General features: G+C 37.6%; 1 protein-coding gene across 1 annotated transcript; it reads left to right on the top strand.

Moving 5' to 3' along the window:
* The first annotated feature begins 11451 nt into the window (after positions 1 to 11451).
* Positions 11452 to 12175, top strand: LOC117619338 (BON1-associated protein 2-like). The gene has a single exon (XM_034349267.1). The coding sequence runs from the start codon at positions 11501 to 11503 to the stop codon at positions 12029 to 12031; it is 531 nt and encodes a 176-aa protein (XP_034205158.1). The 5' UTR covers positions 11452 to 11500; the 3' UTR covers positions 12032 to 12175.
* Positions 12176 to 14966: the final 2791 nt, after the last annotated feature.

Below are 14966 nucleotides of genomic sequence, written 5' to 3'. Positions count from 1 at the left end.
TCCTAGATCCGTCAGTGGTTACAATTCTTCACGAGTCACGACATTCAATATATATGTGATAATTGTATAATTAATATTAAAATACATTTGAGCCGTGTTTTTTAAGGATAGTTAGGTCTTTTACTTATCTAGAGCATCTTTATATGCCTATTTATTATAAGCATACCGCAGCTTTGTTTTGTTAATTTGATTTGTGATTATATTAGTATTCTGTGCTTCTGCTTGAATTGTTCACAATATGTTTTTGTTTGTTACTCGTTACAGTTCTTCATGCGGCTAAATGCCGAAACTTCTGGGAAGTTAAAACCCCTTCTTCCTGCCCAAGAGCAAAAACCCCCTTGGCATGTAATGGCAGCATTATCTACAGTCACTTTGTACAAAACAAAACAATGAAAGTCCAAATAAAAACAGTTGTCCAAAATAGAGGCACCCTGTAGTGGAAGATAAAAAATAAAGGCTCCTGCCAATTCATCGGTTGGAGAAAGTAACAAAAATAGTGGCAGTGGCAGAGTTAGAGTCTAAATATTAGTGAGGCCAATAACTATAAAACAGATATGAAATTACATATTGATTTTCAAATTTTATATAAAAAATTTAATAGCATTCATGAGAATTGGGGGCCGCAGCCACCTCTGACCAATGTGTGGATCCGCCCCTGAATAGTGGAATATATGCCTCAACAACCCTTCAATATTTAGAGGCCCATTTCTCCTTTTCACATGTCTGGAGTTATTTCGAATTTTCCAGGAAAGTTATACGATTGTAGGAGCAATCATGTTAATCCGACGAAGACCTTCACATTTTATTCCAACGAAGACTTGTCTCACATTTGTTCCCAAATCCAAAACCATGAACATGCTTGTTTCCTTTTACCTTTATAAAACGCCTCTACTCCTTGTCGTCAAAGTCTCCCCAAGCCAAACATGGCAATGAATCATTTTCAAAGTAATACTAATAATTTTTTTTTGAATCATCATCATCATCAGCTGCAGTTGTTGATCAACTACTTTCCAGCACAACAAACCATGCCATCGGCAAATAGTGCTTCCACATTTGTGATCCACCATTGCATTTTTGGCTTCACCATTCCCACAGCCATGACGCTGGTCCAGGTGCGATTTCCAGACCAACATCTCTTCCACACAAACCCTATACTTATGCTGCTTATTCTGTGTAGCGTCGTTACCTATTCCTTGGCCTTCAGCCTCGAGCTGCTTCTCCTCAGTCTTAGGGTCACTGTCAGAGCCACTCCTCATGCTCGCAATTGCTCCATTGCGTCTGGCTCAGTCTCACTTGCTTCAGTCTTGGGCCTTCTCTTGTCTCCACCCTCTTCCTGGCCCTGGCTGCCTCTGCTTCTCTGCTTCTTGCTGCTCACTCTGCTCGCTTTCGCCCTCAAACTGGTTCCTCTTGTGCATCAACTCCTTTCTCGTTCAGCAGCCGCCGCGTGAGGAAGCCAGCGACAGAATTGCCACTCTAGGCAGCAATTGTTGTAATTTTAGAGGAATAAATCTGGAAAAAATGAGAGGAAAAAAGATTCCGGAAATTCCCACTGCGCTGCATGCGTGTTTTTGATATTGTTGATTTTTTTTAAATATTTATATATCTAACATTGTAGGTAAGTTAATATAATATTAAGAATTTTTATCACAAGTTGTCCTTTAGTAGGTTATAATTTCTAGAAGCTTCCAATTGAAAAAGTAATTTTAGAAGATTTCAGTGAACAAACTATTACAATTCTGCTGTTCTGTTTCCAAAACTCTCCATGTTCTGTTGGTAGAATAAGTTGGCGGCACTGTTAAATAATTTGCTACACTTATAGTCATGCCCAGTTGACTGAAAACTGGAGGAATTTCTCCTTTTCAATCGCTTATTTGCTATAGGCTTATGATTATATATCACCAGTTTTGTACTTCTCTGTTTGGTGGAGATGAATATTATGCTCAGCTAGGTTATTTCTAACGTTGAAGTTTTTAACCTGAATTCACCAAATCTTGATAGATCCCTGTTCTTTTTCATTGTTTCTAAATTGTTAGTGTAACTTGATGTGCTTCAAAAGCTTACCCTGGACAGAGTTTGAGCAGCAATTAGTTCAGCTACCATATGTTCATTGCGCATGACATGTACTTATATCCCTTTTATAACCTTGAAAACTTTACCAGTGTGACATAATTGCTTGCAATTTTTAATTATTTTGAAACTCATTGTTTTTTTAGAAGTGTAGTTTGAAGCTGAGCTGGTACAATTCATAATGCTTAGATGTATAGTGCTCTGCCTGCAGTATGATGCCATTTTCAGACCTCAGATTTTAAGACTTCAGGATCCTTTGCCATATATGAGTACCTCTTTTATCATCAAATATATATATATATATATATATGTGATCCTTTATAGCTGCAATCTTAAATTTTTGTGCTTTCTTCCTGGTGCGTGGATTTTTGAGACTGGGCAAAACATTCCATCAGAGAAATATGGGCACACTTAATATCATGTTGACATTCAAACTCATACTGTGATGCATTACTTTGAAGATTGTTGAAATAAAAAATTTCATACCTATCAGATTAATTTGGACAGGCATTTGGGCGGTAATAAATCAATTCTAAATCAAGTAAGGCCCAAAATGAAGAACTCAACAAAACAAAAAAGACGTGCCTAGAAATAAAATTCCATATACTTATCTCTAAGAAAAAAACTCCCACTACAAGCCCACTCTCAAAAGAAATTTAAAGAAATAAAAAAGAATGTCAGGGTGAGATCGTGACTGGAGCAGAGGTTATCTCCCACTACTCCATTTATCAAAATGATAGCACAATCTGGGAAGAAACAGTCTCCCTCAACTGCCACTCACCTGTTTGCCTATAAAAAGGCATGAACCAAAGAAAAAAAGGGAGGCAAAAAAAAAAAAGAAAAAAAAAAAGTAGAGGCGAGAAGTGTGAAGGAGGAATCAAGTGCTGCAGAAATTGAAGGCAAGAAGCAAAAGGAGAAAATCCAAAGTGTTGCAAAGAAGAGTCAGGCCGCTGAAATTCTAAGATGCCAGAAAATAGAAGAAGGAACTAAGTGCTGCAAAAGTCACCAGAAAAGAAAAAGAAACACAACCAAGCGCCAGTTAGAACAGCAAATCAAAAGCATCATCGACAAGGTATAATTATATTTGCCAATTCAGTGCTCTTTGTTGTTAAATTAACTTGCAGGCAAAAAAAGTTTGGTGTTAATGTGCAGTGCGAAATTCCTCCATGCCCTTGCTGTCAATTTGTCAAAGAGATCTCAAGAAACTGCAGGCGAAAGGATTAGATCCTTCCCAAACATAAATGGTGGTGTCACTGCAACATTGAATAGAAAGAGCTCTCGCAAGGACCTCTTTTCTGTGAATATATACACACATTCCCTTTGGCTGTGTCCCGACCCGAGATCTCAACCACCATCCACTGCTCTTCGGCTCCATGGATGAGGATGCTGCAAAAGTGCTCTTTGCACTTGCTTCTAGAATTATGGTAGCGCTTTTTGCGTGGGTGGGTTGTACCACCACCATTCTCCATTCTAAGCAATGGTTTGTCTGTTTACTAGTTACCTGTCTCTGGCGGTTGTGGATCTGCAACGGTGGTGTGGCAAGGGGGAAGTGGCGTCTGTAGCTTCTCCGATTTAAGTTTCTTCCTTTGTGTTTGTATTGGGCTAGATGTTTGTTTTAGGATTTTTCATTTATGTTGCTTATTTTTTATTTTTTATTTTTTGGTTTCTATTGGGCTGAGGCCTTGTACCTTCAGTGCTGGGCTGGTTTTTATTTTTACATTTTCTGAGTGTGTAATCTCTTTCATTTTAATGAAATGAGTTACCTTGACCCAAAAAAAGAAAAAAAAAAAAAAAAAACTACTATGAGAACTATGTCTATATCTTCTTTATATAGTGGACTTTCTAGTTAGATAGTGTTTTCCCATGTAATGTCAACAGCAGGGGCGGCCCTGGGGTGGCTCGAGTGGTGCCACCGCACAGGGCCCCCGATTCTTAAGGGCCCTCCGAAAAAAAATTTCTTTATAGTATATATATTAATATTATAGGAATTGTATATATAGTATAGCGTGCTAGACATGTGCACAATGGCGTGTCTGGTGGAGTTGGCTCCAGCACTTCTCCATTTAACATAGCGCTAGAGTTCGATTCTTGCTGAAGTCGGTCTATATGCATAAATGTCCAAATATATACCCAAATCAATTCAGCTAGTTTTTGCCTGAACCATCATCATGACCTCCTGTAGAGGTCTTTTGTTCCAACAGCCTGACGAATGGGCCTGGGCTGCCGTAAGAGGAAAATGAACAAAAATTCCCCGAGTGCCTAAGTTCAGAAACCAAGCTCCCAAAAGAGTTTTTGAAAGATTTGATGAAACCTTAGAAAAAACACCCTCAGGTTCTTTTCACCAATAACCAAATAAACGTAATAAATTGATTTGTGGCACAGCTCGAGGAGCTTGTGGCATGGGAGCTAAGCTTTCACAAGTTTAGCAATTTGAGAGAGAGAGAGAGAGAGAGAGAGAGAGAAGCATGAATTTCTTACAGAGAATGAAGGTTTAGAGTAGGGTAGATGAAAATTAGAACGATTTCTATCTCAAGGGAAGAAGAAAACAAACGAAGAAGAAAATTGGGTGGCTTGAGTAAATTCCCAGTTGCTTGACAAAGCTTGGTCAGGCTCTAGATGATGGTTTTTCTGGGTAGAGGAAGCTCCCTTTTATAGGCACAAATAACCCAAATTTTATCTAACCTTCTTCTCCCCTTTTTCGTTGCTCCTCCCCAATCGATCTTATTTGGTGAAATTTTCCTATCCGAGGTGCATGGGTAAGGAACCCTTTGCGGTTCCAAGGTTTTGATACAACTGGTCTTCTCCATAGGGATGAAGCACCTCACACTTTTCTCCTTGGTTTTCAAAATGGAACCTACAGAGGAAAGAAAAAAATGGATATAGTCTTTTGTCTAATGGGTATTCATCCTTCCTTCATGGATTTCCTTTGGTCCCTGTCATAGCTCTTTGTTGACCATTTTGAAATTCTAACGAGGGTGAAGCACGATACTAGATTTTCCTACAAGTTGCTGGGCTAGGCTTGTATGCACGGTATTGGACTATTGACCTATTATTTCCAGCGTTTGACAGGTTTTCGTCAAACTGCTGGAAATGGCCTTGTTAATTTTGGGCATTCTATTGATGTGGGCTAATCTAAGTGTTATGGCAGGCTACTAGATGTCCTCCTAAGGTATTGGACCATTTTTCCCTTTTTTCTCATGCTAACCCATGTATTTAGGCTCTAGGAACGGGCTTGAGTTTTAATGCCCCCAAGTGGCTCAAAACTTTAGTTCCTCGAGCCCTCAATAGGCCCTGTAATTGCTTGTTTCCTTCCATATCACAACATTCTCAGCAAGCCCCGGTTATGTTTCATGGCTTGGGCCCACTTAAGCTTGTAGCATGGCCTGATATAATGGTTCTTTGCATGGAATTTATGCTTGTGCTTGAGTTTTATCGTGCCGCGGTAGGCTATAATCAGGCCAAGTAACACCGAATTGGTAAGTGAGTGTGATTTTGTGAAGTCAGTATGCTTTTGGCCATTTTGCGCATGCTTGCTTGGTTTGACATGTGGACCGTGTCTCGCATTGATGTGTCCTACGAATTCTCTTTAGTCTTGATCGGGCTCCCCCTGTGTTCAATTATCCGTGTTAGGCCAATAATAAATTTGGGCCTAGCCCCTTGGATTTTTGGGCCTCAACACCTCCCAACTAGTTTTATATTCACGAAAGCCCTACAATTCAGTGGCGCATGACACGTAGTCACATTCCTTTCATAACCTTGAAATTTTATCAATGTGACACAATTTCTTATAATATTCTTGTACTTTGAAACTCGCGGTGGTCATTGAATAAGTTTCTTTAGCTTGAGTTGGGTTAAAATCACGAAATGCATCTGCACCATCACCATATTCAAATAAAGTATTTTCTACGGTAGCATCACCCCAGCAACTCCCATCATATGTTTTTAGAAGTACACTTTGAAGCTGAGCTGGTACAATTCGTCTTTAAATGCTTAGATGTCAAGAATCCTGTCACCAGTAGGTTTTTCATGTGTCGTTGTGTTATTGATCGGGGATAGCAAAATAGTACTATCTTCGTTACATATTTTTTTCACATTTCAGTTTCAGGCCTCAGGTCATATACTTCCTTTTAGAGACTTTACTAGTTTAGTGCGAACTATTATCCAGCCAATTTGCCTTTACCGTCAAAGCAATTTAAGATTTATCCTTCATCTTTGGAGTGATTATCAATCAATGGATAATTTTCCCAATTGGAGGCATTTAAACTGGCCCAGGAAATTATCCGAAGTTGACATGGTCATCTCATCAAGAGTTTGTCCACCCAACGACTACAAGTCTACAACTCCACAAGAAACGCCAACATTCACAGGTGCCAAACCCACAAAGAAAGACGTTGCCACAGACTTATTATTAACTTTTTTTCCAACCTTTTCCTGCCTGTCTGCATTAATATTATTACTAGTAAAAAGTAGCTTTGTGCTTCAAACCTTTTTCTAAGGAGAGCAAAGGGAAGATGCATGAATCTGATGAACATACCATGCAAAAGGGCTCTGAATGACAAACTTTTTGGAACATTGTAATGGGAAATGGGACAAACCAAGAGGGAAACTGGACCGGGGCACCCCTTTCCCTTTTTTCTTTCTTTCTTTTTTCAATTTTATATAAAACAATAGAATTTTATTAGAACAATAAAAAAAAAATAGTACAAAGGACATACTGTAAAGGGAGTTATCCCAATAACAATATGGCAAATATGGGTAAAAACTTCCCCAGTGATATAGTTTCCCCGAATCTATAGTCCTATGACATCAAACACATAACTGACCACTAACGGACATGGCTCTCCTGAAGTGACCAAAAATACCTAGCAAACTCAATTAAGTTTCTGGAAATATAAGAGGGGGAAAAAAGGACAACTCCTAGAGTTTTTGGACTTTATTGACAACAACAACAACAACAACAACATAACTAAACATCTCAAACAACACCTACAAAAGGAAGAACAAACGCTACTAATCTTCCTCACAGACATGACGTAGAGGGCGTCATCTAGTTACTTCATGGCCCCAATGAGTGAATCAACAGGAGATCTACCGTGACCAAACAACAACACCTCTAAAAGTAGTCCTACAAAATAAGGCACATCCAAAGTCAGTCTAAATTCGTGACAAGATAGTAGATCTATACCGATATAATCTTTCTTTTTTCTTTTTTCAATGGGTGTTATTGTTGCAAAGTACATACTTGCGTAATTTTACGAAACTTGTAAAGTCTCTTGTTTAATTAACATAGTAAAATAACAAAATTTAAATATGGATTCTTATTTGGGTGAGAGGGGTGGTAGTGATGGTGGAAGATTGTTGGAAACAGTCGTATTGGTGGCTATATAGTGATAGTGGTATATTAGATTCTGAGCATACAACTTGAAGTTAATTGGCAATGCGTTGAGAGACTCAAAACTTTTTGAACACTAAGGAAGAATTTTCATCCTTCAATGTGGATACTCTCAACATGACTGTGGTGACAATGGGGCAATAATGGTAGTGGTTGTGAGTCGTTACTCGTGACTCTGGTGGTGGCAAGGGGGTGATGCATTGTCAACATGGTTGCTGGTGCCATTCATTCCAATCTTGGAAATTTTTACAATGACCCAAACGTTTAGATAGATTTACACCCCTTAACAACTAATAATGTTAGTAATAAACACTTCAGAAATCAAAATATAGAAAAGAAAAACATCTTCACATGTAGTTCGATCATAGCTGCTGCTGGGTGTAATGATAGTGGGGTGCATTAAATATTACGAAGGAAACTGTTATGGTACTCAAAAAAGGTACATTGCGTCTCAAACTTAATCATATTGACATTTTCCATTGCTGATTAGGGAAAAAATTAAGAACCGATTGGCTTCGTAGGAAAACAACCTGCAAGTATAGTCATTGTAGTGAAACGCATGTGTACAGTGTATACCTTTTTTCTCTCAGTCTCTCTCTTTTGGCAGAGAGAAACGGACACGTAAATAAAGAGAGAAAGAATATATACATCCCGTTGCAAATAAATTTTTTCTTCCTGAATTCAAAATTAGGTAACTACACTTGCTTGGTGTGTAAATGCACACAAGAAACGACATTGGACATTAACAGGTGCCAACCCCACAAAGAAAAGACGTTGCCACATGCTTATTATTAACTCTATTTTCAACCTTTTCCAGCCTGCCTACATCAATATTACTAGTAAAAAGTAGCTTTGTGCTTCAAACCTTTTTCTAAAGAGAGCAAGGGAGATGAATGATGAACAACATGCAGGGGCTCTGACTCTGAACGACAAACTATTTGGAACATATGATAAAATGAGAAAAGCCAACGATAAAGAGTCATTGGAGAAGTTCCTAAATGATAAAGAGTCATTGGAGAGATAAATAATTGTATAAAATGAATACTTGCCACGAATGACCTAGTCATCACTTATGTCATCCATGGCTGAGAACATTTAAATCATTCACCATTCTACACTGTGCGAAGAGTAGGTCTAAGGCAATTCTATCTTGTCACACATTGCATCTTAACTGATTAGGGAAGAATTTAACAACCAATTCCCTTCATTAGGTCATCATACCTTATGTAGGAAAACAACTTGCATGAAGTGTAATCTCAGTGTATACTATTCTTTCTCTCTCCTGGCATAATAAGAAAACAAGGCACGTGAGAAGAGAAATAGAGAGAAGAAGTATACACCCTGTTACATGTAAGTTTCTCTGCTTACATAAACATTGCATTTTAAAGAATGTAAATATAAGATTTTATGAACTCAAAATTGCAAAAATTTTGGTTGACTGGTCATATGGTTTTCATTCTTGAATGCGATTACGCAATCAAGCTGACGACACAATGCAATTGTTATTTGTAAGCTATGGCCAAAAGCTCAAGGAAATTGTATGTGATGTAACCCAAAAACCTCAAGGAAATTATCCAAAGTTGACATGGTCATCAAGAAGTTGTCCACCCAACTACTACAACTATACTTGCTTGGTGTGTAAAAGCACACAAGAAACGACATTGGACATTCCCGGGTGCCAAACCCACAAAGAAAATACGTTGCCACAGACTTATTATTATTAACTCTTTTTCCAACCTTTTCCTGCCTGCCCGTGCCTACATTAATATTACTAGTAAAAAGTAGCTTTGTGCTTCAAATTGGATCCAAGAGGGAAATTGGATCGGGACTCCCTTTTCCTTTTACCTTTTTTTCAAAAAGGAAATCCAGTGTTGGAAAAATGTATTATGGGCGATTTTGGTGGTGATAGTGATGGTGGTATATTAGATTTTGAGCATCCAACTTAAAACCAGTTGTCAATGCGTGATGAGATTCAAAATCTTTTTAAATATTATAATGCAAAACTTTCAACATTCAATGTAGAATACTCTAAATATGGCGACGATGAGGCAATAATGGTAGTGGTTGTGACTAGGGTTGTGGCAAGGTGGTGATGCATTGGCAACATGGTTGGCGGTGCCATTCCAATCTTGGAATAATATATGTTAGTGAGGAGCACTTCAAAAATCAAAATATAGAAAGAAAAAAACACATCTTCACATGTAGTTTCGATCATAGATGAATGTAATGACATGGTGCATGAAATATTTTTTTTATTATGCAAGGAAGCTGCTCTTGACTAGTTGATATGCTGAGTTGGACAAATTGGCAATTCCTTAAGGGTTAGCGCCACCAATTGTGGATGATTAGTTAGTAAGTTAGGCTATTAGCTGGGAATTAACAGCTCATAGGCTGTACCATTGTATTGTGGGGGGTTGTGCTGTAATTGATCAGTTTCTCAATAAAGAATTGTTTAACTACCGTATGAGTAAAGGTTGAAGGGGATTCTGTCAAATTTGAACTTTTCCCTGCATTTACAAACTTCTTTCTTTTTTTCCTGCATCCAGACACACCATAAATGAATGGCATGATACTTGCATAAATTTCATTAATGATATAAAATAAACTCGGCTAGAAAATAATCCCTTAAATTTGACATTCTTGCCATTTAAATTGCATGAATTTGATATTTAAATTTCTCCTAGTGTGTTGAGGTTTAATTTTAGAATGATAAAAGAAATTAAATCTTCATAAAACTAAGCTATTTAAGAGGCCAATGGTGTCTAGTCCAGTAGAAAATGATCTTAATTTGCAAACCAGTGATCTCATATTTGAACCCCAATAATATCTTTGTAGTTTGTGTGAAACACCACCCCTTCTCCCCCTTGTTATATTTTTGGGTCGTTGAGGTATTATATTAAAAAGAATAAAAAGAATGTTATAACTTTTATATTTTCCGAGTCAGTAACCACGTGTCTAAATCAATGTATAGTATGAATCGTATATATTTTAATGTCTTTGATAAGAGAAGACATATTATATTGTTAGAATAATAGGGCAAGTAAACAAATCAATAAAATATGTTTAGAAAAGCTAACACGATTATCATTTCACTTTAAAATACACAATTAGGAGACTGCAGATTAATTTACTCATAGAAGCTTCGATGCCATTAGGTGCCAATTTCCATTCAATTAATGTCTAGAAATGAAACAAACAATTTATTACTTTTCAAAATCTGGGATTCCAATTCCAAAGCATGACTTGAGAAAATTCTACAACCACGCCACACGCCAGAATTGAATTTACTCCGCAGTTGCAAGTTTGCAATTTCTCCTCCTCCTCCACCACATCACCTAATAAATCATACAAGTCACGTTATGACGGAAAAACAGAGAGTAGACCTATATAGCCGTTGCGAATAAGTTTGGGCATGTGGACGGAATCGTCCCTGTAGATATATATATCCCCACTACTCTTTGTTTTCTTTCGTCCCAAAAAACAAAAAACAAAAACTCTTTGTTTTCTAATTTTCTATGACTTACGTGATTTATCTCACCTATTTAGTTTTAAACATTTAAAAGTCGATAAGAGTTTGAGAGTGGATAAGTCACGCAAATACGGATGTATTTTTGTTGCAAGGAAGTTTTCTTGCAAATATGTCACGTAATAATAGGATTTAAGAGCGAATAAGTCACGCAAATACGGATATATTTCTGTTGCAAGGAAGTTTCCTTGCAAGTAAGCCACGTGATAAAAAAGAGAGAGAAAAAAATATATCGGTTGCATGGAAGTTCCCCAAACACTAAAATCCTAACAGCCTGGTAAAAGCCCAAGGTCAACTCACCTACAAGTTCGTACCTATTAATTGGGCGCGTCTTTGTTTGAGTCCAAATTTGGAATGAAAAGAAAATCAGAAACCACGTCCCTGTTTCACATCCCTTTCCTCACAGCCTTCCTCCAGATACCCTTATAAAAGCATTCCCCCACCACCCTATTTCTCATCACAATAACATTAACACAAGCAATTCACCAAACACCTAACGTCCACTTTTCATAACCATGGCAACAACGTCCCGGAAGCTAGAAATCAGAGTCATATCCGCCGAGAACTTGCAATTAGATCGAAAACCCATCAAGAAAAACGCCTCTGCGACTGTCCGGGCCGAAAAGGACAGCCAGTTTCGCACCACGTACATAGACACCGAAGGCGGCGCCTACCCCAAATGGAACGAGAAGCTTGTGCTCGACTTGCCATTGCATGCGAGGTCCTTCACGGTGGAGATTCAATGCAAGACTTCTTACGGAGTCAGGACGATTGGAACGGCAAAGATTCCGGTGTCGGATTTCGTGGGCGGGTTTGTGCCTGAGGGCTACCTGCATTTTTTGAGTTACAGACTGAGAGATAACAGGGGAGAGAGAAACGGGATTGTTAATATTTCGGTGAGGATGCAGGTGCCAGAGTTGAAAGCATGTGCTACGACGTCGTCTCATTCGAGCATGGGATTTCAGGTGGCAGATAGCAGCTTTGGCGGCGGTGGCGTGGCGACTGGAGTTCCCGTTTGGTACGGGGCGTATCAGAAAAATTATTGAAGAAAAAGGGTTTGACTAGTTGGTTTATTAGTCACAAATCACCAAAAAATTTGTGCGTAAATATTGGAGTAAACTTTGTCGAACAACTTCCAATGTTCATGAAAATTTCTGCAACAATTTAATTCATTGTTCCAACTTACATTCCCTGATTTTTTTATGTTATTCATGCGCTTAAACAATCTTTGCATCCTCTTTTGAATGACATCCACACTAATTTTTGCATTGTCAATCAATTGGCATTCATATTTCCAGATGACGGGTAGGTCAAAATTTTAATTAGCTGGATGAGGAATTGTTTCTCGTATTTATTCTCCACATGTATCATATAATATATATATATATATATATTTTCTACCTACCTTATGAGAAACACTTGCGTGAAATAAAAATAACATTGTTTCGCTATTTCTGGCCAATCATGTTATACCACGCGTGATAACTTTTTCATGTGATAGTCTATAATTGACTGGAAATAGCCTCGGTTACACACAAGTTTTCCTGCTATCGTATGTAAACCCAGAGCTACATGGAACAATATCATCTTCTCCCGCAGCCTTAAACTAGCCTACAGAGCTTGCTCACCATGGGCGCATCATTAATCAAGCAAGACCATGTTTCTATGAACTATCAATCATTAGAGTATTTATGATAATAATCAAGAATAATATGAGTTATCTCCGTATAGTATATTATTATAAGATGCGTCAAATTTGAATTATGCATCCCTTCCAAATAAAAAAAGAAAAGAACTATTGCAAATGCATTAGAGTAATAGTCCAACATTATATTGTATTATAAACGACGAAACACTCTGGGAAACCAGTCAATACATATCTCCTGCCGTCTAATCCTGAAAATTGGCATGGAAATGTCCACCCTTTTTTCTTTCTCTAAGTCCTAACGCTTAAACAACACTTTTTTTGTTGGAAAGAACAACACATTTACAATGTGGCATAACGTCATAGTCAATGTTGGAGCAAATATTTTCTTCTCCAATCACAACACTCCACGTATAAAAGAAAATTATTTGCCAAAACAGTCAAGATGAGATTCATCAAAAGAAAGAATATGCAAAAAATACTTTTAAACGTTGAGGTTTGAGAAAACCAACGTGCATTCCAATTGCAATGGAATACTATAAAAACCAATGACGTGAAATTTAGGGAAACGGTGGGGTTAACGTCATTCAAACAGCAGCCACAACGGTCGAATAAGGTAGACCACATTTGACTTAATTATCCAATGACTTTGAGAACGGCATTGCTTTGTGTCACTGCTAACTATAGAAGAGGGAGAGAGCTTTCGCAGAAGCACAAGTGGTTCAGTATCAAGCCGCCACATGGCCGAGTGGCTATCCCACGTTAATCCAAGCGAATCCTAAGTGCATCAACACGTTAGAGCAACTCCACACATTTGCCCTTAGCCATGACAAGAGGGGAGCTAGGGGAGCCACTATTCACTTGAATAGTGGTTGCCCTTGCAAATAGTATTTTGTGTTTCCACTCATTGTCATGGCTAAGGGCAATTACTATTCATTTTTTTGTTTTTTTCACAAATTTTTTAATGAAAATAATTGATTTGGATAATATTTTCAGATAAGATTTCCGGGTTCCTACGTGTCAAGACTATTCATAATCGGATAAAATTTCCGGATAAGATTTTTGGATTCAAATTTCGGATGAATTTCAAAATTCAAATTTCAGATAAATTTTTGAGTTCAAATTTCGAATGAATTTCAAAATTCAAAATTCAGATAAATTTGGGTTCAAATTTCGGATGAATTTCAAAATTCAAATTTCATACAAATTTGGGCTCAAATTTCGTATGAATTTCAAACTTCATATAAGATTTTCATCCAATCAAATCAAGCCACGTGGTATGTCTATCTTGCCAAAATTTTCTATAAAACCAGAGACTCTGCTCATACCTCTCACACCACATCTTTCTATATTTTCATTTCTCAGAGTTTAGAATTCCTACTTCATTTATTCTCAATGGAAGATTTTAGGAGATGCTTGGAGAGGCAAGAACGAGAAACAAATTAGAGAAACCATAGAGCAGATGAAATCAATGAGTTGCAGAGACAAGTCGATGAACAAGTTGTCATAGCAGTGGCTTTGCAAGATGAAGAGACCCAAGGTCGCCGCTATGGTTCACAAGTCGGCCGCCGCCGGAATGTGGATAGACATATGCATTCTCGGGGTAAGAATCTTTTGGAAGATTATTTTATCCCAACTTCTTTGTACTCTGATGTTGATTTTCGAAGGCGATTTAGAATGCAACCTCATTTGTTCAATAAACTCATGCATGATATTTGCAATTATAATGATACTTTGTTCAAAAGTGTGATGCTATTGGGATTTTGGGGCTTCTTTCGGAGCAAAAGCTTACAGCTGTTATACGAATGTTGGCGTATGGAGCATCTGCTGATCAGATGGATGAGATTGCCCGGATGGGGAAGTCCACTGCGTTGGAGGCTTTGGTAAGATTTTGTCAAGCAGTTGAAACTCTGTACACTATGAATTACCTGCGTAGACCTACTCCCAGAGACCTCCAACGGCTTCTACAAAAATAAAAATAAAAAAGTAACTTTCACTTTACTAATTGAAAAGTTGCCTAAAATTCTGACTTTGCTACCTAAAGTTTTTTCTCCTATCAATTTTCTACCTAACATTTGATTTTTTTTTTTTTTTTAATCACTTTCATATAGCCAAAATTTTAAATTATCTGTGAAATGATAATGTGGCAATCAATGACTCACTAAAAATCGAACATATTGTGTCACATCAGCTGATAAAAATAAAATGATAGATTAACAATTTAAATTTTGAAAAAAAACCTGAAAATTAAATTTATTTATTTTTTTAACTCTCTTTCTTCTCTCGGCAACTAACCCGACCTACGTTTGTTCGAAGAGAGAGAAACGGAACAGAGA

The sequence above is a fragment of the Prunus dulcis genome, chromosome 2, assembly GCF_902201215.1.
Source record: "Prunus dulcis chromosome 2, ALMONDv2, whole genome shotgun sequence".
Taxonomy (NCBI): domain Eukaryota; kingdom Viridiplantae; phylum Streptophyta; class Magnoliopsida; order Rosales; family Rosaceae; genus Prunus; species Prunus dulcis.
This window is presented reverse-complemented; position numbering and strand designations above follow the sequence as displayed.